We start from the raw sequence: 25,489 nt of genomic DNA, 5'->3' as shown, positions 1-25,489 counted from the left end.
AAATGTTCAAAAATGTTCTGACTTCTGATTCCAGGAATTCATCTGAGAGATTTATCTTCTATGTCCTGCAAAAATTAAGTATAAAGCACAAAAGTAGGCCAGCACAAAGAAAAACAAACAAAAATGCTTTAGTCAGATCTCTACTACAACCAACATTTCTACCACAGGAATGCTTTTCTGCATGATTTAGAGATTTATGCAGGCAGAATTTCCTGTAGAGTTTACTCAGCAGTTAAGTTGTACAGTATGAATACCGTATTATACCTACTAACATGGTAGACTTTGTTACTAGCTGCTTTTAACAAAAAAATCTTGGAATTGTTTTCCAGTTATAGATGTTCTACTTGGCCATCCCTCTTCTCACTGATAACTATGGTGAAGAGCACTTTATCTCACCTATTTAATCTATTTTTTTTTTAATTGGTTGATTATAATGGTAAGAGTATAAAATAAATGTATTAACATATGTATATTGCTTTCCACAGGATGCAATAACATCTAACCCAAGTCCTAATAGCAAGGAATAAACAATGATTTCTCAGTTCTCTGTAGTACTCCAAAGTACTCTAAAACATATTTGTTGTAGTTCTGTTAAATTTTAATTACCTTGTAAATATTAAAAATGATATACCTTCAAGTGGTATATAATACACCAGCCAGAGGATAAGTGTTACTGGACCTGGTGCTTACCAATGCAGAAGAGCTCATTAGAGAAGTTAAGACTGGAGGCAGTCTGGGCTGTAGAGACTGCTCCCTGGTTGAGTTTGTGATCTCAAGGAATATGGGCCTGATGAAGAACAAAGTCAGGACCCTGAACTTCCAAAGAGTGAAGGCTTCATCAAGGGCAAATTATGCCTGACCAATCTGGTGGCTTTCTATGATGGAGTAACTTCATCAGTTGACAAGGGTAGACCAACTGATGTCACCTACATGGACTTCTGCAAGGCCTTTGACACGTTCCCACATGACATCCTGATCTCCAAATTGGAGACAGATGAATTTGAAATGTGAACAATTCAGTGGATAAGGAATTGGCTTGAAGCTTCACCTAGAGAGTGATGGTCAATGGTTCTATATCCAGGTGGAGGCCAGTGATGAGCGGGGTCCCTCAGGGGTCTGTCTTGGGACTGGTACTGTTTAATATCTCTATCAATGACATAGACAGTGAGATCAAGTGCATCCCCAGCAAGTTTGCAGATGACACCAAGTTGGGTGGTGCAGTTGATACGACAGAAGGAAGGGATGCCATCCAAAGGGACCTAGACAAGCTTGAAAAGTGGGCCTATGTGAACCTAACAAGGTTCAACAAGTGCAACTAGGGTTCACTTAAGTGCAAGGTGCTGTACCTGGGCCAGGGAAATCCCAGACAAAAACACAGACTGGGTGGAGAACTCATTGAGAGAAGCCTTGTAGAGAAAGCCTTGGGGGTTCTGGTGGATGAAAAGCTCGACATGAGCCAGAAGTCTGCACTTGCAGCCCAGAAGGCCATCTGCATCCTGGGTTGCATCAACAGAGGCATGGCCAGCAGGTCAAGGGAGGTGATTGTCCACATCTAGTTTGCTCTCGTGAGGCCTCACTTGGAGTACTGTGTCCAGGCTTGGTCCTCCAGCACAAGAAGGATGTTGATCTTTAGAATAGGTCCTGAGGAGTGCCACGAAGATGATCAGAGGGCTGGAGCACCTCTCCTATGAAAGAAAGGCTGACAGCTGGGGCTGTTCAGCCTAAAGAAGAGAAGGCTCCAGGGTGACCTTATTGCAGCTTTTCAGTACTTAGAGGGGGCTTATAAAAAGATGGAAGCAACTTTTTGCTCAGTCAGACAATGACAGGACGGGGGGAATGGTTTTAAAATAAAAGTGGGGGAGATTTAAATTAGAGGTTAGGAGGGAATTCTTTACTCAGAGTGTGGTGAGGCACTGGCACAGGCTGCCCAGAGAAGCTGTGGATGCCCCATCCCTGAAGGTGTTCAAGACTAGTTTGGACAAGGCCCTGGGCAACCTGGTATAGTGGAAGTTGTTCCTGCATAAGGCAGGGGGTTTGGAACTAGATGATCTTTAAGGTCCCTTCCAACCCAAACCATTCTATGATAAGTGGACTCTGAGATTTTTATCCTTTTGAGAGTTTTAATTTAGACTGGAAAACTGATATATAGGTGAAAATATATTTTCACTTTAATAACTTCACTGTTATTAATGTCTTTAATATCTTTATCCCAAAAGCACTTGAAGGCCTTTCACAAAAGTAAAGAATAATTAGTAGGAGAAATTTGAGGCTACTTGCAACTGTTTTAACAGTAATCAATATTAATTTTAGTTTTAATGCAATGAGAGAAATAACATCTTTAAAATGTGTTCTTAACATTACTTACCTCTGCACCAATAATTTAGTGTTATTGTCCTTTTTCTCTTAAATGCTGGATCTGTACAAAGCATTGAGCAGTCAGATCCATTGTTATGAAGTTTCCCTCTGTAAGTGGTATAAAAATCTCAGTGCAATAAGCTTGTTCAGGCTAAAGGGATACATCAAGACCACCCTGATGATCAACAGTTATAAATGGACCAAAAATAATTAGTATTTCTTCTATCTGATCTTCAAGTATGAGTCCATCAGCCAGCCCAGGACTAGGGGAATTAAAAAAGTGTCAAAAAGAATGACACTTCTTACCACAACCCTCAATGCAAGTAAAAGCTCAGGAACTGAATCTCTGTGTAAGTCATAATATATATGACAAAACATAAACAGTACTTTATATCCACGTTTGTGGTCTCCTCAAAATATCTGTGCAGGCATACAAGATCTAAAGCACACACAAAGAATTGTTGAGTTAAATATGCTTTATGTCAAATTTCCAACTTTGTTTCTGTTGAAGCTCTAGTCTGAACATGCAATTATATTTACCGACTGGGTATTTTTGTGCAAATGAACACTTAGAAAAGTAGTTCAAATACCATTGGGACATCATCCCCCAAATTGCAAAGATTGTCAAGGATTTGGATCTGATTACATACAAAGTAAATATGAAATTATTATTTGGTTAGGACAGTGCAACAGAGGGCATGGGACTGCCAGTTACATTCTGGAAAGCTGACAAGATCCTGAGATAGACGGTAGGATATGCTACAAGTGTGGATCATGGAAAGCACCACATAAGTGGAGTGATGCTGTAATCTGTTGTTTTTTTTTTCTGTCTGCCAAGACCTATTTGGCGAGACTGAGTGGTCAAGGGAATAGAGAGCAGACAAGAGTGAGGGAATAGGGAACAGAGAGCAGACAGTGAGGGAATAGTTACACAACAGAATCTACATCACATACATAACAGAAGGGACCGGAAAAATGTGATATCCATGAGTAAGTGACAAAGTGTGGACTCCACTTAGTAAGGGATGTATTTGCCATTGTAAAAGAGAGAGCTTTCATTTGGACCTGTGCTAGAAAAGGAAATAATAGTCGTCGTTGTTTTTATCCTGCTGTCACCAGCAGCAAATTCCCTCTTCTCTATTATGACTTCTCCAGTTGTAGAACATTGTTGTGATTGTTTAAAATCAGCCAAAACTTTTAAGTTCATAAAAGATGAATGAAAATTGGAAACAAAATTTAATAGTCTTCTACAGATTTTTCTTTGAGCTGGTGCTTAGGGACATGGTTTAGTGGGTGACATTGGTAGTAGGGTGATGTTTGGACCAGATGATCTTGAATTGATTCTATGATTCTATGAAATGGTCAGTACACATAATTAAAAGGTTTGATCCCACAAACCCTTAATCAGATGAGCAATTTCATAATTCTGTAAGAATATCAAAACTGACAAGAATAGGAAGGATTTAACTCCACTGTTGCAGTCTAAAATTGAACTGCAGCATTTTAAGTGTAGCTTACTCTTGTAGTGTATATAGGCCAGTGATTTAGATTATATCTAAGGGTGGAACAGATATATCCTATAGCACAAGAGCCTGGCTGTTCAAGCTGGGTTGCTCATTGCTGTATAAAGTGGCTCTTGAACCCAGGAGTAGGAAAGTAGTATGAAATTTAGATTTGGCACTGGGGTATTGTTAATATTTCTAGATTCTTTCTCTCCTTCTAACCAAAGTTAATGTGAATACATCTAACTTTAATGGAGTCAGAGTTCCCTCTGATTTGTATTAGTTTTACGGTGAAAGATTTCAGCTCATATTACCTAAACAAAAGCATTTAAAAGTAATACTATAAGGCAGCATTGTGTTAGATAAAATGACAAAACAATGCTATACTCTGCAGGATGATGCAGGACCATTGGGTATTTCCTGTAGACCAGTGAGTCAGTAATAAATCAGTACCCGGAGGCTTACATGATTCCCATCAAGATTTTCCCTTCATAATTCTTCCGCAAAAATTTAGAAAAGACAACTGAATGCCCAAGAATAATAAAGGTGTGCAAGTTCCAGTTTTTTAGTATAACATTTTTCTGCTTTTTATACATTAAATATATCTCAGTATTTGGTTTCTTGTATTAGGAGGAAACTATACTAAGTCAATTTTTTGTTTTGTATTTAAAAATTAACTTCATAATTTTAAAACTAGATTATGCCTGGGAGTTGACTATGTTGTGTGATAGCTTCTTACGGGTTTTCATTGGCATTTTGCATCTTGTTCTGTCAATGTTTTAAGTAAATATGCCCCCCTCTCTTTCACAAATACAACATGGGAAAAAACAGCATCTGTATTCTGTGTTTGTTTACCTATTTATCTACTCAATAATAAAGCTGTATGACTTTAAAGATGAAAGCTTTTAAAGGTCATGTGGACCCAAGATTATACACTATAGTACAAATAAAGTTTTCTGATAGCTTTTTAACAATGAGAAAAGGGAATATAGCTGACAATAACTGTCATGCTACTTTTCCTTCCAGCTCTTACAGGTTGTTTCAATGGTTCTTTGTTATGCGCGTCAACTAATCGATGCATAGCAGTCTCCCAGCGTTGTGATGGCATTGCAGACTGCATTGATTTCAGTCTTGATGAGTCCAGCTGTTCAGGTACTTAGTTTTCCATAAAAATGTCATTAGCAACACAAAAATACAGTGGTTTATTAATGAAACCAGAGGAAGCCCACAAACTAGACTGAATTCCCACTGTTAACCAGTTTACATCAGGCATGAATTTGCTTGGTGAACATGTCAAACAGAGTAATAGTGAGAAAAAGATGGAAAATAACATGCTTAGTTAACATGTGCACAAGGGGCTTTTCTTTAGCTATAAACACATTGTTTAAAAAAATAATTAAAAAAAATAGAAAAGGTCTCTGTAATATGCTACTACTAAATGCTACTACTAAAGCACTCTTGATTTTAGCCATTTGAATAACCCACCTAAGTAAGATCAGCATTTCTGAGTTATCGAAACAAACCTTGCCCAGAAGTTTGTTATGTCTTTGCTATATATGTGGGGGTGTGGGAGGGTGTTCTTGAATGAGAGAAAACATCGTGTTTTAACAGCAAAATTTAACAATTTCACAATGCAGAGAGAATATGTACTTGTTAAATATGATTGATAAAGAATATTGTCAGTGAAAAGGAATGTATTCAGAAATTAGCTCAATGTAGAAGAATACAGAACGTAAACTCATAGACTTGCATGACAGTAAATTACAAAAGTTCCATTTTTTTTTTCAGACAGCATATCTTTTAAGTAATTGGCTTTCCAACATTTCTTAAAGCTGCAGGTGTCCACAATGAATAGAACTATATTTATTTGTCTCAGCAAATGATTTTATGTGGCATATAACCAAAACTCAAAGAATTAGACTTAATTTAATGTATCACATTTGCTTTTATTATGCATAAATATCATATGAAAGCATAGAAGAATATATGCTGTTGTGCTGTGGTTACACATTGTTTTAGTATTTGAGGGCAAAAAGTGAAAATACAACTTGACAGTCAATAATTTAACAGGAAAAAATATTTGTATTTTACCAGTTACTGTAAAAAAAAAAAAAAAAAAAAAAAAAAAAAACAGTGGATTCATTTTTTTCATTTTCATTTTGAGTTTTTCTCACTATGGAGGAGTAAAACTAAACTTCTGTATGGCTACAAGTGCAGAGCACACCACTGTATGGGCTGCTGCAAGGAAAGTTAACATCAAAGACAGACCCATTACCAGAGCTAATCCTGACAACATGGAATATGTGAAGAGATGTCAAAAGCTGAAAACAGTATATGAGTGACATCTCTCTCTACTTAAACACTTTACTCTTTGCAGGACTGATGTTGTGGGTTAACTTCAGCAGGCAGCTAAACCCCACACAGTAGCTCACTCATCCCCTGCAGTGGGATAGAGAAGAGAATTGGTAGGGCAAAAGTGAGATAAAGTTCAGTAACTATAAATAAATAAATAAAAGCAAGTGATGTGAAAGCTTATCACCAGCTGACTGATGCTTAAATAATCCCAGAGCACTGGCAGTGCCTGCAAAACAACACCCAGTTTTATTGGTGACATCATAAGGTATTGAACATCTCCCTGGTCAATTCATGTCAGCTGGCATGATTCTTGGCATCATTAATTAGAAAGCTGGTGATAACTGGTAAAAAATAAGCATCTGTTCTTTTGTCACACTTGCATTTAAACTAACTAATAGTGTTAATAAATATAAGTTCTGTCTTTGTGGGGTCTTACATATATTCATATTTTTGTTTGAAAATGCAGTAAGTGACAAAAGCTTCATTTCTGAAATCAGATGAAACTACGACTTGAGAATAATTAGAAGCCTGTTCAAGTGAAGCACCAGGTTTTCTTTAAGCTCAAGAGGCATGCATTGATATTAATGTATTTATATTTGACACTGTTATCACCAAATCAAAGACTAAAGGAAGAGTTTTCAGATGAGCTGAGCACCCAAAATGGCAGGTGTGAATATTCTGCTATTTTGAAAATCAGACAATGATAAATATAATAATGGGGTGGTGCTGGGGTGAGATGGGGAATTACATCAAAATTTTTACTTTTGTTTGTAGTTTGTCCTGAAGAATACTGCAAAAATGGAGGAACCTGCATCATCAAAGACGATATTCCTTTATGCCAGTAAGTTTCATGGGGGATTGATTTGCAGTTCAGATTGGGGAAAGGAACTGTTGAAAGAGTGGATTTCTTTGTTTGTTTGTTTGTTTTTTCCTATGGACTGAAATGACACTCAGTAGAAATGTATTTTTAAATGTCTCCATGCCTAACATACATTTATTTACAGTTGCTGAATGAAATAGTATTTTGAGAAGAATGTTACTTATTGAATAGAATTTTCTGTAACTTTCATCTATCTTTACATGGGAGAACCTGTTTGCCTGACACCTTTCTTTGTCTCATGCTTCACAACATTTAACAACATGTATTTCTATGAAAATGGATATATTATATACAGCAGGCATTGTGTCCCTCAGATGAGATTTATAACAGGCCATATTCTTGTCTTTGCCTGAACTTGTACTGTATTTCTGTTATAATGTTATTTTTTGAATATCTTGGTAGAGAGAAGGTAATTTTTTTATTATTATTATTTTTTACTTATGCTAAACAAAGGGTTAAATATATGCTTGTATTTTTTCTGGAAATGTTCTATGTTGAAAATTGAAAAAAAAAAAACAGTTCTGTTGTGGAATGTAAGAGTCATTAGAAAGTGTCTTGAGATATCTGACATAGTTTTCATTTACACAACGTATCAGTCTGTTTCCCACTGGGAAATTACAGGAGACTTTTAAAGTGCAAGGAAAACAATGTTGTTCTTTATCACAGTTTTGTCCTTCATGTATTTTAATGGATCTTGCCAAAGAGTTTGCCAAATTACTAAAAAAGTGACTGTCTTATCAGGGTATCTGTCTTAGTCATGACCAGACATTGAGGTTTGTCTCTTAGTCTCTAGGTAACTCACATTAATAAGCCTACTGACAAAATTTCAGTTATTGAAGAAGCTGTATCTTTTCATGAGAGATGTAGCCATTGCTGATTGACAAAATGTTATAAATAACATATTCAGAAAATACAGGCACTTTCATACATGATGCAGAGACTTTCATATATGAATACTTTGATTTAACTCCCAGAAAACATTGTTAATTATACACAGATTTCCAAAACAATGTCCAGTAGTATAGCATAGAGAATGGCCTCTGCCAGATGCTTGGAATTTCGTCAAAATGGCTGTTTCAAAACTTCCTGGTACACAGAGAGAAAGAGGAATGAAAACATGGGGGAGGTTGCAGATAACATGGAATAGATAACCAGAGGAAAAAGAGGGATTGGGAAACCTGTGGTGGTTTTACCCTACTGGGCAGCTGAACAACCGTGCTCTCAATCCCCCCTCCCAAAGGAACTGTGTGAGAAAATACAGTGAGAAAGGGCTCAAGGGCTGAGATACGTACAGGGAGATCGCTCACCAATTACCATCCCGGGCAAAACAAACCCAACATAGATTAATGTAGTTTATTGCCTACTACTAACGGGTTAGAACAGGGAGAAATTAAAAGCAACCAAAAAAACACCTTCCTCTCTCCCTCCACCCTCTTCTACCTCCTTCGCCCAAGTAGCACAGGGGAATGGGAAATGGGGGTTGCATTCACTCTGTAATGCTTTGTCACTCTCTGCCTCTGCTCCACGTGGGGTCCCTCGTACAGGATGCCGTCCTTCCCCAGCTGATCCTGTGGGGGCTTCCCACAGGCAGCAGCTCTTCAAGAACTGCTCCAGATATAGGTCTGTACCACGGGGTCCATCCGTCAGGAGCACACTGCTCCAGCACCGGTCCCCCACGGGCGGCAGCTCCCCCCAGGCCCCCTGCTCCTGCGTGGGCTCCTCTCCACGGGCTGCAGCTCCGGCCTGGGGCCTGCTCCTGAGGGGGCTCTCCATGGGCTGCAGCCTCCTCCAGGCCACATCCACCTGCTCCACCAGGGGCTCCTCCACGGGCTGCAGCGTGGAGATCTGCTCCATGTGGGACCCATGGGCTGCAGGGGGAAAGCCTGCTCCACCAGGGGCCTCTCCACAGGCCACAGGGGAACTTGTGGTGCGTGCCTGGAGCACCTCCTGCCCTCCTTCTGCACTGACCTAAGGTGTCTGCAGGGCTGGTTCTCACTCCTCGCTCTCCTAGTTGCTGCTACACAGCAGTTTTTTCCCCTTTCTTGAATCTGCTCTCACAGAGGCACAACCAACATCACTCACTGGCTCAACTCCAACCAGAAGTGGTTTCTTTTTGGAGTCGGTTGAAACTAGTCCTTATCATGGGGCAGTCCTGCCAGCTGCTCTTACAGAGGCCACTCCTGAAGCCCCCTTGTTTCCAAAACTTTGCCACATAAACCAAATACAGTACCAATCAAAACTTTACAATGTTTTGAAGGAATTAAGCAAATATATAACAGGAGAGTTAGCTTTTTCTGGAATAAGCTTCTGTATGATATTTGAAACCCCCACATCTCCATTATGGAAAGAAAAAAATGAACAAAAATGTATCTTGAATACAAAAATGTAGAAGTACTCCAGTTTTTGTTTCCTAAGGGCGGGGGAAGGGGGTTGGGGTGGGGTGGGGTGGGGGGGTTGGAGTAAAACCTGTAAATTAAAGCAGAATTAGTTTGTGCTCAGGTCTTGGATTACACCTCCTGAAAAAAAAATTATATATATATATATATAATATATAAAATAAATAAAAATAAAACAGGATGACAGAATTGTGTGGAGATTTCTTCTCTGGAGCAACTGCTGCTCTAGACTGCAGGCTAGATCAGGAGAGAAAAAAAAAAAAAAAAAGAATAAAAAGAATAAAAAGACAGGAAGCCTGTGGGACAGCAAGGAGAATCCTGAAGAGAGCAGAGTGCAGATAATGCCCTGACTCGGAAGTGACAGAGACTTCCTAGATAGCCAGTCGTAACTGTGGAGATAAAGTGACCCTAAAAGTCACTGAATTTGACTAAAATGAACAGGCCTTACACTTCGGTAACACAGAGAGCAAGATCTTGTGTTAGCATATCCTTCTGTTTCTATTTTGCATACACAATGAACACTGGTCTTCAGCTACTTGAGATACTTTTGTTCTAGTTCCTGTTAAATAAAACCTGGCTCTGGAAATAAAAAGTGCCTTTGGCCTTCTCTGAGGAACTTGGTTTAACAAAATAAAGCCTGGTCAGATTGCAAAGCTTTGGCTGATTCAAGGTTCCATCATGGTCCTATGAAAACCCAAATCCCTGTTGATCTTATCTTAATCTGAGGTACTTTGATTGAAAAAATGCAGTCTCTGGAAAGCATTTTTATTGGTGACAAGGGGTGTTTTTTTTTGTTTGTTTTTGTTTTTTTTCTGTGTTTTTAATGCAACGTGGTTGAAGTAGTTAGCTGTATACATTCCTCCAAATAGCTTGATATGTCAGCAGGGAAACAGAACGAATTTGCAGTAGCTGCTTAAGCAAAACAAATAAACCATTTAAAGAGATTGAGTTGATAGTAGATTATATATATGCATATATGAGATTTCGTACATTTATTACTTCTTCTCAGGTGCTTTTGGTGCTGTATAACTTTATATGAATTCTCCACTGTTGCTTAGATATATAATATGAATACTAAGGATGTCAACCTGACTTCAGCAGCTTGTAACTAAGAGGGTTCAGTAAAAGGTAGAAAGTGAGCTCCAGAATCCTATTATGAAGAGCTATCAGTAGACCAGGTAGAAAAGATAACTGTGGATAAAACTCTAGAAAAGTTTCAGCATTTATTGGACTGGGTAACAGGGTTGGTATATAGGGTTGTTGTCATTTCTGATGTTACTGAAAATAGCTTTTTTTAGCTGGTGCGTAATGCATATTGTAACCTCAGTGCGAATCCACAGTGTTTACGAAAGTTATGGTGGTGGATGTCCTCAGTGAGAGTCTGCGGCAAAACACAGAGCAATGGTGCTTTGCAGGTGATTATTGGCTTACTACTTGAATGAAGCCAGCTTAATGGCTGTGCTGGTCTTCTCTGACAGTTAGGTTTGAGAGCCATTTGTGATCATTTCTCCTATATGGTCAGAAGAGTATTTGGAGTACATATAAAACACATTTATCTTGTTCTTACTGCTTCTTGGGTATGCTCTTTGACTGCCAGACTAGATGGAACTCAAACACTATGGTCACTCTTATTTCACAAAATGTCGCTCCTGTTTGTTCTGAGTTCCCTTTTGTAGTAGATGTGTAGCCAAGTAGCTAGTGGGCTAGTGCTGGCAATCATCTACTGTGGCTGCACATGCAAATAATCATAATTTGAGCGATAATGCTAGAATTTTTGTACATACAAAGGTCTTATTTCCAAAATTTTCTTTTGACTTTTTACATGTACCTTCCCTATTCTTTTTTTTTTTTTTTTTTTTAATTTTTTAAGTAAGACCACAGAGCTCTAGAAATATAGGAAAGCAATCTGGGAAATGTGTCTTTGTAACCCACTGAAATGGAAGGGTGGGGCTTCAAAGACTGCATTAGTGCTGGGAAAACAAACAAACAAAAAACAAACAATAACAACCAACCAACCAACAAATAAACAAACAAAAAACACCACCACCAAAATGAACCACACTGAGAATAGAATAAAAATGTTTCTTCCCAGACCAATAATGCAATATTTTAACTCTCATACCAACTAGACAAGATTAATGAGATATTTTCACATATAAAACATACTAAAACTTACATATAATAAACTCATTATAGTGCTTGCTATTCCTTTTATTTTATACAAACACTTTCTGTGTAATATACCAAAATTCAGAGCAGTTGCACTGTAAGTGCACTATACAAAAGAGTATAAAGAGAGTGCTTTTATTAATGCCTGGCCTGTAAGAAAGCTCTATCCTTAAACAGAAAATGTAATTACATTCACTGTCCTGTAATTAAACAATCATGTTATAAATTAGAAATACATCTTCATTAAACATTTTTGAATATGTACCATCTAGCTAATGGAGCTGTAGAGATTAGAATTTCAAGGAGTCTTTATACATAGATAATTATTTAATGTTATCTTTGTAGTTGTGTATCTAAATGCTGATTTGGCTCAAAATACAGAAATTAAATTATTTTGTTTGCTTTGATTGATAATAGTGAAAGAGTTGGCTTTTGTTTTTACTTTTTAGAAAACAATTTATTTTGCAGGGTTATAATTGATTCAGATGTTGCTTATTCTGCTTAGAAAAGCTATAGTCTATTTGGTCTCCTATTTTTTACTTCTCTCCTCCTCCTTTTTCAAATGAGCCCTTTATTCTAATCACAACTGGTCTGTTTTGATGGACAAATAAAGTATTTTATCCCCAGTGGCACAATAACAGTGTTCTACAAAAATGAAAACATTACTTTGTAGTAGTTGAGACATTTTCTCAGAATCTGATTTTGTCTTCAAAGTGCTAACTTCTGCTGTGCAAAATACATTTTTGAGAAGAAACCCTACAAGGTGGCATGCAACTTTAAATAATGTAGCAGTAGACTTGTTCAATGCATTTTCCAGACAAGTATCATGTGTGCCAAACAACGGAAATTTCACATCCTGTCTGGGCAATGTCTTCCAGTGAGGAATGACTGCGTTTTTCTAGATGCTTGCCCTTGGATCTGCTCTTACATGTGCTGTGAATTTTTGAGGAGGGATGCTGATAGTTGTGTTTAAAAACTAAAAGTAGGGGGATTGTTTAAATATCAAAGTATACCATGAAAAAGTATTCCCAACTAAGAAAATAAAATGCTTGGAAGCATCTAGCCTGTCATCTGGTGAAAATATAAAGCCCAGAGAGTGACAAGACAGACACATCCAATTCATTATTAAAATGAGTTTACAATGGGAGAAGATGACAATTCCCATTTCAGCTCTTTGTCCTGATGATCTCAGAGATTCCCACCTCAGTTGCAGGCAGGATTGCTGGTGTAACAGCTGCTGAATCACTGCGGGTTACAACCTGCTGAAGCACAGCAAACTGCTACTGAGTTCACAATTTTTGTAAGAATTTTCTTTTAGATTTGCTGAACAAATGTGATATAGGTAAATTGATAAAGCTATATAGAGCCTATATATCTACCAAAGAAGGTGTTAGTCATGCAAAAGTACTTTTAGATAGGGAAGGAATGGAACAAGGGTGTAGCTATGAATGAAAAGGAAAACTATCAAGAGAAGTCAAAAAGATAAGACATTGAAAAGGGACGTTATGCTAAGATTTGACTTCTGGGGAATGAAGACAAAGGAATATTTTTATATGCCTTTTGACATATGTAAACACATATACAAGCATACATAGCTGACTTAGAAAAGCATGTTCATATCCTTCCATTACCCAAGAGCCATCTGAAAAGTGATGTTGATGCAGATAAAATAACAAATTCAGTTTGCCTGAGCTGGGTTAATTTGAGAATAAAAGGACGAAATCTCTATTCTCCAGAATAAACAAGACACAGCTTATTGTGAAAGAAAATACACAGTATATTGATGCTTATGTAAAACTATTTCCTAAAATTTCTATTTCCTGTATTATTTTCTGTTTATCTTTTCTTATTCAGAAAAGTTTCATGATATCAAGATGTTTATTTCTGATTAAGTAATCCTATTGCTTCTTGATTTTCATGTTTCTGACTTCATAGTCTTTTCCAAGACAGATGATCATCATGTCATTAAGAATATATATGAGATAACAGAACGCTAAGCATCAGAGGAAATTGAACTCTTCAGGAATGTTTCCCATTTCATAAAAAAGCAGTAGAGTTATGTAAACAGCAGAAGTATATGCAACTTAAACTGAACCATCTCCCAATAAAATTTCTTGCATGGCTGCTGATATATATATAGAGAGAGAGAATAGTGATTTTTTTTTTACCAAGTGTTTCAATTTAAAAATAAATTTGTCATGTTTAAAACTTCTGTGTTTGCTTTTGGCTGACATATGAAATGATTAGTTGAGTTCAGCTAGAGGTTTGTGGAATTTTATACACTCAAACAATAATTAATATTTTCATTCTTGCATTAAGAATACAAGTAGTACAAAAGAATCATCGTATATGTGATCTAGGTATAATGCCCTTCTTTTACCGTCTAAAATATTTCTGAAATTTCTAAATATTCTTTTATTGTTCCCTGTACCAGGGGAATAGTATATTCCTGAATTTAGTACTTTACCAACCCCACTGCAACTCTCAAAATCAAAGTGAGACTTATATTTAGAGTCTGATCAAAATAACTTATGTTTTAATATGAAGATACTGTAATCTTATTCATAAGAGTATATGCAAATAGACATAATTTAGCAGATACAGTGAAAATTACTTAGGCATATAAGAATGCTTATAGGAAAAAAAAATCTCTTCAGTTGGATTTCCTCTCCCTCTTTCCTCTACTAAGAAATCTTAGTATCAGAAGTGCTTGAGATGCTAAAAACATTCAGCCTCTCTGATAAATATCCTATATTTCTATTTTGATTTTCTATTCCCTCTTTAAAAACAAAGTCAAAGTGAAATAAGGTTTCTACCACAGGAAGATTTTATTATTACTAAATGAAGAAAAATGTCTTAAGAGCACTTTTACCTCTGAATGACTTTACCTCTGAATACTCCAAGACTATAAACATCATTGCACTTAAAATTCAGGAGACAGTTTTGTCTACGACAGGGACAAGTTTAGGATCTGGGAAATGTATCTGTAGGAGAGGATGCTTATTGAGTGATAATGAGAGAGGTTTTTACAGGGGAGGATGTTAATTAATGTTGGATAGTGGATGCTTGCCAAAGTATGAGGGTTCCCCGAAGGGGAGTCCTATGAACTCCAGATGCTGAAGAGTAGGAGATATAGATGAAAAGCTTAAAATCATAACATTTTTGAATCTGATTTACTCATAACAGGAAGGAATAGGTGTAAATTCCCAGAAATACTTTTCAATAAAAACAAAACTTGACAACAGTTGAAGAATTACATACCAGTGAAGGAAACGTAAACACAAGGTTTGCAAAGATTCCTGTGCTACAGCCCCCTCTTCTTCACATTCATGTAGCTGCCTTTTTGAATTTAAAAACATCTTGGTATATCCATTCCTAGGCCCATAAATTATATATATGACATCAAACAACTGTTAATACACTCTAGGTTCAGATATTCTTACTTACCTTTCAGATTAAGTCATTCTAGATTTAAATGAAGAATAGGAAACAGTACCTTGTCTGAATATAGTATTCTCATATCCTAAGATTACCTCTGCATGTCTGTCTATCAAAACTTCATTGCTTAGGATCAGCTCATCACTAGAGATCTCTCTAGGAGGTACCTGGATGCTACAGGTTGAGCATATCTAATACAATGCACAATATTTTATAAAAGTTGTAAGGGACTTAGAGACTTTTGGAAAATCTATATAAAATCAAGCAAGTTATTAAGAGTTTTGAACTTTCACTGCATTGAGGAAGGTTTTGATGCATATAGGCCTGTGCTTGTGGTGGGAGGAAAAGTGAGGATGGTGGAGATCTGTATTTGATAATGTGTTATTACATAAATTGTGTAGGAAAGACAGATAACTTCTATTATGTACTAACTACATCCTGGTATGTGTCCTAACCACTCTAACCCACAAAACTCCCTGGTGTTACAATGTTCTTAAGCTATCTTGCAGGTTTACAATTTTCCCTCTTATTCAGCCAGAGTGACTTTAAGTCTCCAAGAATTATACCCTTTGTGCTGTTGCTAGGTGGCTAAGGGATTGCCTAAAAGCAGCAAATTCTACTAAATTAAGAACTTTTGAACTTTTCTTCCTGGCTTTTGTAGTGTTGACTGATCTGGAAAGCTCCATGCATTTTAATTTTAACCACATACTAACATAGAGGATTTTTCTCAACGCTTGGAAGGATCTTTTCATGTTTGCTATTGCTCTAATCAGCTACCAGGCTGCATCTCTAAGAGGGAAGCAGTAACTATGTGCCATTCCCACACAGACTTTTTTATATTACTACAAGGAAAAAGTGCATATACATTAAAGAAAAAATAATTTTGCCCACTTCTAGTCTGCAAGTCATATTTTCAATGTACAGAAATATTTCTCTTTCAAAAATATAGATTGAAGTTGTGAACTTTGAAATATTTTTTAAAGTATGTAAAGGTAAGGTGGTTCATGCAAGAGTTTCAATATTGATCTCAGCAGTGTTACTCCAGAATAAACATCAGGAATAAATTACAGCAGACTGACGTTTTGATCATTTGCTTTTAAATGGTGGAGGTGAGAAAAGTTTGGATTTAAGCGTACTATTTCTCTGGGGATGAGAAAATGAATTGGCCAGGACACATAATATTTTATTTTTGTCTTTGTTTACTTGGAATATGTGTGCTTTTGCATCGACAGATTAGATAACAAATAACACAGATAAATCATACCTCAGATTTCTGGAAAGTCATCAGATGGCTACCTAGTCACCCTCAAACAAACGATGTCTTAACTCACCTTCTGTCCAGCCACATGGAAGCCAGACTGGCGATTCTGTCTGTGGTCAGTGAGAGGGGACTGTCAAGGAGCCCAAATAGGTTCCTACATTTTCCTCTCTAGTTCTGCACATATTTAGAGTACCTTGGAGGCTGTACAAATTCCTTGGATGTACTGCAGGTATCAACTATGTATGAACTATGAAACTATGTCCATTGCACATAGATTAATCTTTGTGAAGTCCCGGGAAGGGAAGGGAAGGGAAGGGAAGGGAAGGAAAGGAAAGGAGTGGAGTGGAAAGGAGTGGAGTGGAAAGGAGTGGAAAGGAGTATTGAAGCCAGCCTTAGGTGATGATGGCTTCTTTAATGTAAGTGCTAGGTGAGATTATGCAGTAAGAATTGTCTAAATTCTAACATAAATTATGATTAAGTTCTGGTTTGTTAATATATTAGAAAAATAATTTTATTTTTATGTAAGTTCCCTTGTTTCCATTTAGAACATTTCAGTTTTGTACTTTCCTCGCTCTTCTTTATTAGCTATTGTATTTTCCACTGATGAAATTTCTACTGTACTGTGTTTGGTGGCAAAAGCAAATAAAAATAAATACATAAATAAAAAATTGCTTGGGGTAGTAAAATGAAGCTAACAAAAAGATGACTAGCAACAACTAAATGGAACCTGTATTGCGCAGTCCTGGCATACCTGACTTTCCTGCACAAGCCACTGAAAGTACAGCTTTTCATGACTAGGAGCTAAATGAAACAATTTTTAAGTGTTGCTAAAACTTATTTTTTAATATATATTAAATAATAATATAATAATAATTATATAATAATTTTTATTTTTTATATAAATTTATATAAATTTAAATAAATTATTAAATAATTTATAATAATAATATAAATAATAATAATAAAATAAAAAAAATATAATAATATATAAAAATAATAAAACTAACACATGTTTTGCACAGAGCAGAATTATATTTTTTAAATAGTTATTTCAACTCTGGTGATTGCATTTTCAGATTTTAGGTACTCATATTACCAGGTATTAAAGTCTTCCTTCCCTCCTTCCTTCCCTCCTTCCGTCCTTCCTTCCATCCTTCCTTCCTATAAATTAATACTTTATTAATGTTCAATTTATTTGGGACTTAGGAAGATGGAATAAGAATCTCCCCAGACTTGTTTAATATTTTAGTATATGAAAAATATTGTGTTTACATTGTCATAGAAATCTACTGAGATTGTCTTCACATCCCTTTTGCTTCCAGAGGTGAAAGTGAGGTGATTTGGTAAAATATTTTTTGAGGCTGCGCAACAGCACAGGTGCTTTTATAGGAATTTTATCAATTTAATCTCCACTCTGAACTTTCCCTTTTACCTACAGGCAGGTTGTGTCTAAACCTCACACATTCTTTGATAATTTAGCATTTTAGAATGCATTCTTACCAGTCACATCTAACAAAAGTTCTTGCCCAAGCTGTCTTTACTATGTGCCTCAGTTACTACAGCAGTGTCGCTCCTTGCCTAGATGACTGTAGGGTTGCTAGGCTGATGTTCATCAGAAAGCAGCTGCAGAGAGTGCTCTTCTGACCATTGCTTTGACCAGATCATTCTTCTTTTTGCATCTCATTGCTCCCTCTTTTGCATCAAATGTAAATTATTGATTCTGCTTTCACAGCCTTCATATTTTTCCCACTCTATCTATTATGACTCATTAAACAAATATAATTTGAACATGTTTTAAATACTGGATGCTAGTCGAGGGTGTAACATGGACAACAAAGCCTGTGCCCTTTCCAGAGCAGAAACATAGTGATTAATTTTCTATATTCTAACAGGTTTTTACGCCCTTGTGAACGTTTAAAGCACAACGTGGCAAAATACTTCATACTTACTGAACAGAAAGTAAGAATGTCTTTCAAAACAACTTTGTTCTAAATGTACATGAAACAAGGACTAAGCACAGGAAGGAATTAGGCATATGATTTACCTATAAATCCAGAGAATCAAAGCATAGTACAATAATCTTGCCTTTGACATTTGAGCTTCTTTTACAACTTTTTCATCTTCAATCTCTAGCTTTCTTTTTTAATAATCTACTTTGTTCCGGTAACACAGCCCTCACAGCTGGTATTGGCACACAAAAGCTAGACCAAATACTTTCATAAATTTTCCAGGCCATCTTTTTTGGAATATTTTTTCTTATAACTGTGAAGAATGTACAACAAGTAATCAAAAAAAACCGTACAGCAGAGAACTGTAAAATTTTGTAAAGTCAGGCTAGTCTTCAACATGCAAAGCTCTGCTGACGACATTTCAGAAGCACACATGTGCTGCCATAATAATCAAAATAAAAACTCTCCTCTTTTTCATATTGGTTTAAGAAAGTAATTTGTAGTTCATGAGGCTTCTGGGAAACAAACAAACAAAAAAAACCTGTTAATGCCATGGGCTAAGCACCCTTTTTTGTATAGTTTTCTTTTAAATTGGAGCTGGGAGAAGAACAATTTGATTTCAATGTGAAGAGTAATAGGGACCTAATATTATTTCTTAGATAGACTGATTTAACCCTAATTCTGTAAACTCAAATTTGCTAAATGTTATATTCTTGAATTAAAGTTAGCTGAAGAAGTACTAACTTTTTCTCCTTTCAATCTCCCCCCCCACACACACACATATTAAGAAAAATGAGAATACAGTTATTCTTGAACAAATTCTCAAGAGAAGAGGTCGTTTCTTTTTTACTATAATAACAAACATTTTACAGGTTTTTGATGAAAAACAGAAATTTCAACAAAATATTCTGCAAAAAAAACTGTCTAGTCAAAAAAAGTGTCTACAAAGTAATTTTTTAGAGAAAATATTCCATTTGTTCTAGCAAAAAAAAAATCTATGCAATCATTAGAAAGGAAGAATACTTGTCTTCATTCTCATTCTTATATTGTACTTTCCTTTTTATTTTTTTTTTCTTGTTTGTTTGCTTGCTTACTATTTTTTTTTAAATATAGATTTCAAGGAAATATCCATTCAATATTCCCTGTCCTCAGTACAAGCTTTGGACTGTCACTGTACAAATACATCAGAAACAAATATGTATTACATAATGAAGGGAAGAGGTTCTCAAGAGAGTTGCAACCTTTTGAACATCCAAAAAATAATTTCCTTCATGTAAATAAACCGTGTACTTATTACAAAACATTTCCACATGATATCCCAAAACAGCCTCCCTTCTAATGTTACCAGAATACAACGATTGTAAGAAGACTGTTTCATCTGTAGCTTATATTCTGGTGTATCATCAGGGCAACAGGAAGCACAGAAAAACTGTGAAAGGCTTCTTTTTTTTTTTTTTTTGTGGTTACAGAAATTATTGGAGCTAAGGGTTCAGAGCTGTGCCAGTGTGTGCATTCCTCATGACTGATTTCTCTCTTCTGCAACAAAGAACCCACATGGATTTTTTTTTTCCCCCATTGTTATTTTTAGGGCAGTTCAAGCACAAGTTTCAGGCACAGATTCATGAAACCTGGCAGGAAAGACGCCTGGTCCTTTAAAAACAAATTTTTGAAGTAAAAATTCTAAAGCCACAGAGAAAAGTGCTTGAGCAACTGAACACTTACTGTGCATACGCATTCACTCTGCTTCTATGAGGGTATAAAAACCGGTCATGAGATTAAAATACAGGTCTGGAAATGAGGGCTTCGGAGTCCAGCCGGTGCAGCCCCCCTAATATAAGCCCTTCCAAGGTACAGAAGCGACTTAAAAGCCTTCTTACTTCAAGAGGCTTTTTGACGTAATACTACTTAGGTATTATTACAGTTCACCCTTTTCCTCTCTGATACTTACTTCATCAGTACTGAGAATGTAACAGTGTTCCTTCTCTAGCCTTTTCTGTCCTGTTTGTTTCAAGCTCTTCAAGAAAGGGAGGGACCCTGGAGTTTTGTTTGCCTTGATGAAACTGGGACCAGTTACAATGAGACAGGACCTGCAATAGTATTTTTTAAGTACATAAACAAATGTTAAGGTCCTACATGTTCTTTGAGACTTCTGAGTATCCTGAGAAGCTAGTTAATCGCTTTCTGGGGAAAAAATAAAAAGTAAAAACCAAAATAAATAAACAAACAAACAATAACTCACGGTTGTAAAAATGCAAAAGCATAATATGAGTTCTTGCAGAACACTTGGATTTTCTTATTTGCTTATTTCAAAAGGGTTGAAAACTGAATTAAAAAACAGCACACTTGCTATTTATTTTTTAATGCTGTTGAAGCTTCTGGAAGCCTGGTGCTGGAGTAAGGCAATAACAGATGTACGTAACAGTAGGACAAATAAACTCTGCTGGACTTTAGCAATGAAGTTGTGGATTTGAACTAAGAATATTCAGTAAAGGTTATTTTCAGTAATGTATGTAAGCAAAACTGGAATGGCTTATTCTACCTGGAATCACTGCTTAACTGTTGCTGGAACTTTTACCTTTTTGTTTATAATATCATATAGCATATACAGGAGTAAACCAGGTATCTTTAGGCTAAATAGTTATCGATATCTCTACATTTTTAATTTCTGCTCACTTGTTAGTAACTGTTAGTTAATGTTTCCATATCTGCTTTCTTAGGGCTGACCATGAGCTAAGTTCCTTGTAGGGAAATATCAGTGATAATAATAGAAATTCCACATCGGGATCTAGGATAACACAGGGACCTTACATATTTGCTAGTGGTGAATATAGCAACATTCATCTGTGTTTTCTCAAGCAATTCATAGGTAAGACAGAAATTAATACGGTTAGCTCTCTAAGCAAGGCTGATCTTTCCAAATAATTATCCTGAGCTTTCATCCATCCAGTTCAGGCAAACCACAATTATATGCAGATGACAAGGGATGAAGCGATTATTGCCCTTTCCATCCACGTTCATTTTGAAACCCCGTGTTTATGAAATGTCATGAGAAAAATAGTGCATTTGCTTACCTTCTTTATGATTAGCTAAGCTGGGGCTTAAGGACCAGAGAACAGCTTTCTTCCACTGCATGGTTCCCACAAAATAAGCACATCTGCTGTAACTTTAAAAGTGTGGATCCAGTAATGTTTTTCTAATCACCACAGATATGGCACACAGGACATTTCCCCAGTTCTTGGCTCTCAATCTCCAGTGAAGTCACCACCCACAAAGTATTGTCTGTGCAAGTCAAACTTCTGGCAGGCTGCTCCTGAGCAAAGGCTCAGGCCCAAACCATAAGAGATATGTCAGCAAACAGTTTAACTTCCTTTTTGCTGTGTGGGTGACCAGAGCAACAGGAAGGCTGTTTTTATTGAATCCTCATGGAAAGTAGGTACTCAAAGTTTATTTTTTGAGGAAGAAATTAAAGAGCTGGAACAGTGCTGCTTAGAGACAAGCTCTAAAACAGCATTAAACTCTCAGGAAAAAAAACAATTCACCTCAAAGGTAAATAAACTAATTTAAGGGGTCATTCATGAAAACACCGTGTTCATGAACACTGTTAATCTCATGTTAACCCTTAACCTCTCAAGAAAAGACTGAGGATAATCTGAGATAATAGCAACATTTCGATGGTGAAATCAAAACCAAATAGCGTAGACCCTCAGTTTACTAAATTGAGTAGATCCTTCAGTTTGCACTGGTGTTCATACACATTCTATGATTTTTAAATTCCTACAACAAATTCAGTTTCAACTCTTGTCAGTGCATAGGTTTTCTATTTTTGGCTTCGTTCTGGAGCACTAAAAGAAGCTCATAGTAATAAGTAATGCCACAGGAATAATTGGGCCAATTCTTCAGCTGATGTAAATGTTCGTACCTCCATCTGGAAGTGCAGAGTGAAAAAAAACAGCCTGTAAGTTAGGGAGGATTTTGTTCAAGTTCAAAAGGACTTACTTTGAAACAACGCCTTGTTTTTAATTGATTTACTGTTTTTGAAGAAAACCTGGCATTCATGTTTCCTTTTAATGTTGAACTTATTGCTAAACAGTCCTTGACAGATATAACGTTTTAGGTGCTGGTCTGTTGAACAAAGAAACCGTTAACTTATGGTATTGAGCTGTATAAGCTACTTAAAGATAAGATTTTATTTTGTATGTGGGGTTTATTGTTTGTTTGTTTTGATGTGTTTTTGTTTTGTTTTGTTTTGTTTTTTTATCTTGATTTGAAGTTTGTGACAAAACCCAGTCCTTCACGTACAAATTATATGTTTGGATAACAGTTGTCATTTTTGAATATTCAAATAATATTTTTTATGTTTTTGATAGTGTCTCCCAATTTTAAAACTCCATGGTTTTCAAGACTCCTAACGTAGCTTATTTGATCTTATTCTTTGTTGTAGTCTTAATTTATTGATATTGAGTTTTCTTCAGATCCAACACGCAATATCTTTTTTCTAAAGTAATACCAGCCAAGTGTCTATTAGTGAAACTGGTTGCACAGGTATTACTTTTCATTTGTATTTAGAACAACTTGTTATTTTGTTTTTGTTTTTTTTTTTTTTTTTTACTTTGGTTTGCTTCCTCTCCTCCTAAGGTCCTCTGTAGAAGTATCCTACAAAGTAGTCTTTTGATATTCACCATCTGTCCAAAATATAAAATAATAGGATATATATATATTTTTTTTTTCATTGGAATTCCAAACCAAATCAAGCAAAGAGGCTCAGAAAATATTATAATCCGCAACCTGCTATGGGTGGACAGCACTATAACTCTTCCATCTTCAGAAATCCTATCTGCTCCAATGTTTGTGATTAGATCCCTATCTAATTGCTGACCTTCAAAGTAAATCTGTGAACATAAAAGTGGATTATAAGCATTCTTTTCTTTCCTTAATATATGATCAAAAGATCCTGAATTGAGTTTCTTGTAATAGAAATCACCCACGACTTTAACTGCTTAAAGGAGAAAACCTGTATGTCCATAGAGTTTTACAAATATAATTATGAATCACACACTGAAAATTGCTGCACAACATCACAAAATATTGTTCCTTAAGTACAGCCACTTAAAATTCTTATTTATTATACGCAGTCAAGAAGCAAAATAATTACACATTTTTTATTTTAATCCATGCAGGAGTAGATTTCAGTTTGTGGTTTTCTATTCTGTCAAGGCATTTTAGAATTAATTAAAAGGCAGGGGAAGGCTGGTCATGTGTATGCTTGAGGTCTGAGTCAAAATTTGCTTTCTGATCCGTTCCGAATAACTTTTACACTCAAATGGAAATAATTCACTGCCCTACGAGTCATTTAATTTAACCTTTCAACGGGTCAGCCTGAGCAGAGATCTGAATTCTCCCTACCTGTCTTGCTTAGTTAGGCTCAGGTAGGATGAGAAATCTGGAAAGAAAGGCATGGTCAGGCAGTGTAGGAGTGAAATCTCTCCTGTGGGGATATGTAGGAGTGTTTGTAAACCGGTGGAGCTCTGTGATCTGAAAAGATCACTTTTTAAGACCTTTAACTAAAAGATGGATATGTTTTGTTAGTAACTTAAATAGGGTGTAGGTGATAGAGATACAGGTGGATGGTCTGATGAGCTAAAAAATAAGTTGAAGATAGCACATTAATGATGATAAGGAGACAGACGTAAATACTGGCAATATATTGTTTTCTTTCAGCCTGGTTAGCGTTGTACCCCACTAAGAGCAAAGCGAAGAAAACCAACATTGTTTTTCCTTTTTATTTCCTCTGGGATGAGCCTGACTACAAGATTTTTCACTTTACTAAATTGCTGGGAAGACAGAGAGGGTTGGAGGGAAGAAAGGAAAGAAGGAAGGAAGGAAGCAGAGAAATCACCAGAAAGTCTGGGCACTGACTATCCCTGCCACCGTGTACACTGGTAGCTGCCTACGTTGAAAGCATAGTACATCACTGAAGCTTATGCCTGTGAGAGGTTTCAACTCTAGCCCAGGACTGCTCTCTGTGATTCATAGTAAATAACCCGTGAGCCATCCCTTAGTCTTGTCAGACTCAATGGTTTATGAGAAAAGGTATGTCTGAGACCATTATTGGGACATACCAGTATCTTAAGGGACATCGGACAGAGTTACAGGCAGAACAGAGAAATTCTACATTGTTAACCTTTTTACCTTAAACCCTAAGAAAACAAGGTTAATGTGACTGTACTGCTATGGCATTTGTCCACAATTCTTTGCACCTAAATGCATATTTAGACTGCAAGCCAATTTTAACCAATCGTGGTGGAGAAGATAGAGATATCAAAGATGTAATATCTTTACAACTTTCTGGAAAAAAATGTTTTACTATAGAAGCATATGACAACCTAATTTTTACTCCTCTTTTTTCTCCAAAATAAGACAAAGTGACAGCATGAACTCAACAGATATCTGTCCTCTTTGGCCTGCATATTTTGACCAACAAATCAACACACATTCATTTTGTGGTACCACACACACTCTTGTCCAGCAGTATCAGTTTATGTGAGGGAGCTGTAGGGTGAAGATGGAAGAAATCATGAGGACATGACAAGAAAAGTGATGTTATTGTGAATATGAATGGACATAAACCCATAGGAAGCCAGGCATTATTAGATCCATTGTTAGCAAAACATCTTTTTATAAAAAGTGTTCATAATCAGCACTATATAGAATGTAATATTTCAAGATATTAAAAACTTCAATAAAGAGAGAATCTAGGGAATAAGGAAAAATGCACATTATTAGCACTTATACTGCAATTTGTGGCTGGAGATTGCTTGAATCTTAAAAAAAAAAAAAAATAGTTTCAAAACTAATTTCCAACCATTGTCTCACAGAAATGTTTAGATGACAAAAATGGCAACTCTGTAAAACAGGTCATCAAGTACATCATGAAAAGGAGAAAAATGACATTCAAAAGAATTGCTAAGAGAAAATCTTTCTAGTAAGAAAAACTACACAAAAAACAGAAAACATCAATGTTTAATCTGTGTCAAAAGATGGAAAACTGTTATGCGTAAATACGTTCAGTCTACTTTTACATACTACATATGAGGTGGCTTACTCAGGTCATATTTAAGAACACATTTTCAAATATTTCATGCTTGGATATAGTATGAATTTATTTATTATGAGTGTAAAAGAAG

At 36.2% G+C, this 25,489-nt stretch overlaps 1 protein-coding gene across 1 annotated transcript in view; it reads left to right on the top strand.

Moving 5' to 3' along the window:
• The window catches only part of MALRD1 (MAM and LDL receptor class A domain containing 1), a 265,114-nt gene that overhangs the window by 211,096 nt on the left and 28,529 nt on the right, over positions 1–25,489 (top strand). Inside the window, exons 36-37 of the mRNA XM_040550276.1 lie at positions 4,884–5,009; positions 6,987–7,053. Coding sequence (XP_040406210.1) covers positions 4,884–5,009; positions 6,987–7,053 — 193 coding nt within the window. The remainder of the gene's footprint in view (positions 1–4,883; positions 5,010–6,986; positions 7,054–25,489) is intronic.

Source organism: Cygnus olor, chromosome 2 (assembly GCF_009769625.2).
Source record: "Cygnus olor isolate bCygOlo1 chromosome 2, bCygOlo1.pri.v2, whole genome shotgun sequence".
Classification (NCBI taxonomy): domain Eukaryota; kingdom Metazoa; phylum Chordata; class Aves; order Anseriformes; family Anatidae; genus Cygnus; species Cygnus olor.
This window is presented reverse-complemented; position numbering and strand designations above follow the sequence as displayed.